Source organism: Daktulosphaira vitifoliae, unplaced genomic scaffold (assembly GCF_025091365.1).
Source record: "Daktulosphaira vitifoliae isolate Bord-2020 unplaced genomic scaffold, ASM2509136v1 Scaffold_2, whole genome shotgun sequence".
NCBI lineage: Eukaryota > Metazoa > Arthropoda > Insecta > Hemiptera > Phylloxeridae > Daktulosphaira > Daktulosphaira vitifoliae.
In genome coordinates this window covers 47,245,536-47,251,454 of record NW_026099573.1, presented here as the reverse complement: position 1 = coordinate 47,251,454, position 5,919 = coordinate 47,245,536, and the positions used below count along the sequence as shown (strand labels likewise).

General features: G+C 31.8%; 1 protein-coding gene across 1 annotated transcript in view; it reads left to right on the top strand.

Annotated features, from left to right (window-relative positions):
- The first annotated feature begins 2,079 nt into the window (after positions 1-2,079).
- The window catches only part of LOC126898345 (uncharacterized protein K02A2.6-like), a 4,458-nt gene continuing 618 nt past the window's right edge, over positions 2,080-5,919 (top strand). Inside the window, exons 1-6 of the mRNA XM_050672286.1 lie at positions 2,080-2,292; positions 2,376-2,388; positions 2,453-2,692; positions 3,407-3,781; positions 3,905-4,570; positions 4,688-5,811. Coding sequence (XP_050528243.1) covers positions 2,080-2,292; positions 2,376-2,388; positions 2,453-2,692; positions 3,407-3,781; positions 3,905-4,570; positions 4,688-5,811 — 2,631 coding nt within the window. The remainder of the gene's footprint in view (positions 2,293-2,375; positions 2,389-2,452; positions 2,693-3,406; positions 3,782-3,904; positions 4,571-4,687; positions 5,812-5,919) is intronic.

Genomic DNA, 5,919 nt, shown 5'->3' with positions numbered 1-5,919 from the left:
GGGCCACTGTCGTTGTACACGTACAATTAGGAATTGTAGTACAAATAAGGCGGCAAGTAGTAAATGAAGAAGTCTTTTCTTTAAACATATGTCCGATCAATGACTGGCATGAGTAAGTTCAGTTGCAATTTGCATCTATCATCTCTATATAATGAGATTTCAGACGGTTGTTAACCCTGGAGGTCTACTTTATGGAGACTAGTGATGGCAACCTGTTATTAATTTTGATAACTGTTACAATCTGTTATTGTTACTTTCGAAATAACAGTTACTGTTATTTTCTTAGAAAATGTTATCTTTGTATAAAATTGTTATTAACAGTGATATAACTGTTATATTTGTAAAAAGTATTGTAGGCAACTTGTTATCAATTTTGATAACTGTTATTTGTTACTTTCAAAATATCAGTGATGTAATTGTTTTAAATAATAAACACTATTAGTAACAATAACAATAAACAATAATAAAATAACTATTTTAAATAAAATAAGAATTTAACTGTTAAGAGAGGAGCAACAGGTAATAATTTATCATAAAAAACTAAAAAAATAATTGTGATAACATAATAATATTACTGTAAAACCAAGGTAGATTNCACATCCGAGACAAACCCCGCTGGTATCCAACGTGGTCATCCCGATAAGCAACGGAATCAAAAAGCTCTCGGAACGCTCACCAATTTAAGTCTCAATCCGACAAACCAAAAACACAGTCGGATTCGAAATCCAATCTACCCGCTTTAATCAACAAGCCAATTAGACTACATGACAGTAATCATGTCGGACCATACGTAACAAATCCATGCGAAAGTGTTCGCTGTTCGCATCGAATATATATGGCAGTACGCGAGGTAGCCCCCATACTGATGAGAACAATCTTTCAAACGTAATTCTGCCTGAATATAACGATAGTTATTATAGTAACCTCGCTCCTCCTGGCGAAGGTGTTGACGACAATATATATATCTTATACGAAGGAATTCCTTGAATAGGCGTTCTCGCTGAAGCAGTTCGGAACTCTATAAGTAATGCTCCTACCGGCGCTTATCAATCTCAAGTGACGTATATGGGTCTCCAGCCCAATAGAAACTTGCTTGGTTTAAGACCTTTAGGCGCTAGGCGTAACGAACCAGTCGCCAACCAAAACAGTCATGGGAAGTAATTAGTAATTAGTAACAAACTTGTTAGTTGCGACTGACTGTTTCAGTAGGTGAACAGAAACGTACGCAATCGAAGCGGCAACGACAAAAACAATTGTTGATACGCTAGAGCGCGAATTATTCTCACGCTTCGGATATGTGCGCGTAATTTTATGCGACAACGACAAATCGCTGGTGTAGAAGGAAATGATCAACGTGATGAACCGGTGGTTTGGTTGGGTTGGGTCCCGTCAGATTAGCGGATCACCTAGGGAAAGGAGTGTTTTTAACAGACCAAGTTCCCCAGCGAAAAATTCACGTCTCATGTATGAAAAATGAAAAGAAATTACTATGACACGTAAGACCACAAACTGGCTGACGGATTGTGATATTTATATGTTTTTTTATGTCTGTTTCAGCATGTACAACAACAGCGACCCCAACCCAACGTCCTGACATCACCGCCCCTAACTTCTTTACCCCACGACGGCCTCTCCCCCAGCATCCGCAGCGCGCGGTCCTCACCGTTCGAGCAGAGCGCCGCTAGAAGCGGTACAGAGAATACATGCCGAAGCGTTGGGGAGAGGTCGTCGGCGAGACGACACCCGCCGACCCAACAACATCAACCACGAAAACAACAAACACAACAACCGACACGGCTACAGCACCAACGGAAGGACCAACCACAATAGAAGAACCGCTGACGGAGGAACCTATTGTTGTGTTATCTAACTGCGTTGTCGCATCTAACCTGTACAACATAGTTCAATAAAGACACTCATACCACACACACGTGATCTATGTTAATTAATATTATATAATATCTTATTTTAATATTGTTCTAATATCGTCAATAAGAGAAGACGAAACATGGCGCAGTCGGTATTTTAAATAATACGGTAATAATAATAATAATATTTATTAAAAAAAAATCCGTAATAATGACGGATTATGAAAGGCCCGAAAAATTGAAATTGGAAGGTGACGTACAAGCCAATTTCAAATTATTCAGGCAAGAAGTAGAGATCTACTTCACGGCTAACGAAACGACGAAAAAGACAAAGGAAATACAAGTCGCCAGACTGTTGAACCTGATGGGTCCAGAAGCAAGAAAAATATACTTCCAAATTGAGGAAAATATAGAGGAAAAGAATGTAAGCGCAATACTTGACGCAATGGAGACACGGTGCATACCAAAACGAAACTTAGTAATGTCCCAGTTCAAATTTTTCCAAAGAAAACAAAATCAAGTAGAACCATTTGATAAATTTTATACGGATTTAAAAGAATTAATAAAAATATGTGAATTCAAAGATGCAGAAGAACAATTACTAACAACACAAATAGTTTTAGGCATCTACAATAAAAAGACTCAACAAAAACTGTTAGAAAACAATTTAAACTTAGAGAGAACTGTTCAATTTTGTCAATCGATCGAGCTTTCAGAATTTAATAGACAAGAAATTGAATCAACCGGAGCAACAAATAATGGGAACATGTCAGTATACAAGGCAGTAAAGTTTAACAATCATCAGCAGCAACAAAATAAAAGAGGTAAAAAATTGTATAGTAATAATAAGAACAATTTTGTAAAATTTAATAGTTATAAGTTTAATCAAAATAATAATGTTAAATATAAATGTAAAAAATGTAATTATGAACATGAACCAAAAAGTTGTCCAGCATTTGGGAAAATGTGTAGGATTTGTTCAAAGATGAACCACTTTGCAGTAGGTTGTAAAAATAAAAACAAAAATGTTAAAGTTGTTAAATTAAAAGAAAATGAGGAATCATTGAGTGAACAAGAGTTAAATAGTGAAGATGAGTATCTAACTGTAAATAGTCTATGTGAAATTAATGAGAAAATTAAAAATAAAAAGTGGATAGAAAAAATTAAGATTAATAATTTAAGTGTTGAAGTAAGAATAGACACTGGAGCAGAAATTAGTATATTACCGTATAATATTTATAATAAATTTAATTCAAAGCCAGAAATAAAAAAATGTAATGTTAAAATAGAAACATTTGGGGGGTTCATTATTGAACCATTAGGTACAATTTGGGTAGAGTGCCAAAATAATGATAACAATAAAATTATTAAAGGAGAGTTTATAGTTGTTGATGATGTAATAATACATGGGAATAGAAGGAAGGAAATAGAAACAATTTTAGGATCAGAGTTATGTGAACAATTGGAATTAGTTAAAAGAATAAAAATAATAAACAAAGAGAGTCAATTTATAAAAAATAATAGTGATGTGTTTACAGGACTAGGATTATTTCCTGAAAAATGTAGATTAGTTTTAAAAGATAAAATAACTCCTATAATTAATACAGCTAGACGAGTACCATTGGCTATCAAAGAAAGGTTAAAAGATACGTTAGATCAGTTAGAAAAAATTAAAGTTATTGAAGCAGTAAATGATCCTGTAGACTGGCTATCAAATATAGTTATAGTAGAAAAGCCAAACAAAAAATTGAGAATATGTCTTGACCCACAAGACCTAAATAGAGCACTTAAAGTTGTAAAATTCCCAATAACAACATTAAAAGAAATAATACCAAAACTGAAAGGTAAAAAATTTTATACAGTTATAGATTTAAAAGATGGATTTTGGCAAATAGCATTAGACGAAGAATCAAGTAAATTGTGTAGTTTTAGTACTCCATTTGGCACTTATAAGTTTTTAAGACTACCTTTTGGGTTAAATGTAGCGCCAAAAATTTTTTCAAATTTATTAAATAAATATTTTTCTAAAATAAAAGATATAATTATTTACTTTGATGATATAATGATAAGTGCTAACGCCAAAGAGGAACATGATAACATTCTTGAACAGGTAATACAGGTAGCGAGAGAAAATAACATCAAATTCAATAAAGATAAAATTCAATTCGAAATGAATGAAGTTAAATTCTTAGGTTTTTTGTTCAATGAAAATGGTATGAGGCCTGACCCTGTTAGAATTAAAGCAATAAATGAGTTACAAGACCCAACTAATAAAACTGAATTGCAAAGGATTTTAGGAATGGTAAACTACCTTAGAGATTTTATACCAAATTTGTCGAACATTATATCGCCGTTAAGACTATTATTAAAAAAGGATAAGATATGGTGTTGGAATGATATACACTCGAATGTGCTTAAGAAAATAAAAAACTTAATAGGTAATGCAACTACTTTAGTAAATTTCGATCCAAGTGAAAAAGTTGAAATTCAGTGTGATGCATCGCAAGATGCAATTGGATGCTGTTTACTTCAGAATAAATCGCCAGTATGTTTTTTATCAAGATCATTAACAGAGACTGAAAAAGAGTATGCCCAAATTGAAAAAGAACTACTCTCAATTACATATGCATGTAAAAAATTGCATGAGTACATATATGGTAACAATAATATAGTGATTTACACTGATCATCAACCTTTAGTTAGTATAATAAAAAAAGGCTTGGATAAAATACAAAATAATAGAATAAAAAGACTTAAAATGAAACTATTTTTGTATAAATTTGAGTTAATATATCTCCCTGGTAAATTCATGTATATAGCTGATTTGTTAAGTAGAAATGTGAGCAAAGGTAATGTAGTTAATGATGATGAAAGTATGAATGACATAGTACACACAGTAAAAATAGGTGAAATTAAGTTCAGTGAAAATAAGTTAGAAGAATATAAGAAAAATATATTAAAGGATGAGGCACTTAAGTTAGTATGTGAGTATTATAAAACAGGATGGCCTAAAAATATAAAAAAAAAAATTAAAGAAAAAAATACAGAATTACTTCACTATAGTAAGCTAAAAAGTGAAATAACGATGGAAGGAGATCTTATGTATTGGAATAATAGATTATTAATTCCTAAGGTAACACGGGGTGAGATTTTAAATTTGCTTCATGAGACTCATTTAGGAGTAAATAAAACCAAATTAAAAGCAAGGCAGCATTGTTATTGGCCAGGTATTAATTCTGATATAGAAAACTTTGTTTTAAGTTGTAGCATTTGTCAAAAATTTTCTACTAATAATAGTAAAGAGCCATTGATACAACATAATGTCCCAAATATACCATTTGTAAAATTAGGGGTGGATATAGCAGAATGGTCTGGGAAAAAATATTTTATTCTTGTGGACTATTATTCTAAATGGTTGGAAATAATACCCATTAAAAGTGCTAATAGTTCAACATTAATAAAATGTTGTAAAGAAATTTTTACAAGATTTGGCATACCATCAGAAGTAATAGCAGATAATATGCCGTTCGATAGCTATGAATTTAGAGTATTTAGTCAGGAGTATAAATTTAAAATAACAACATCTAGTCCATATTATCCCCGTAGTAATGGTTTAGCTGAAAAATTTGTAGGCATTGCCAAAAAATTAATTAAAAAATCAGAGGTGGAGAAAAAAGATTTACAATTATTTCTACTTTATTATAGAAACTCACCGGTGTCAGGTTGTAAGTACTCGCCGTCACAATTTTTAATGTCTAGATTACTAAATACAAAACTCCCAGTAAAAGAGGTATTACTAAAACCAAAGGTAATAAATGCAAAATATGAATTAAAGATTAAAAAAATTAAAGAAAAGGAGTATTATGATGAAAGAACAAAGATTAGGAAAAAATTTAAAGTAGGAGAAAAAGTGCTGGTTAGAGATATAAAAAGATCTGAATGGGTAAGAGGAGTAATTGTAGGATTGTTAAAAACTCCAAGATCATTTCTAGTAAACATAAATGGTGTAGTATATAGGAGAAATTCATTTCATTTGAAAAAGTTTATTGAG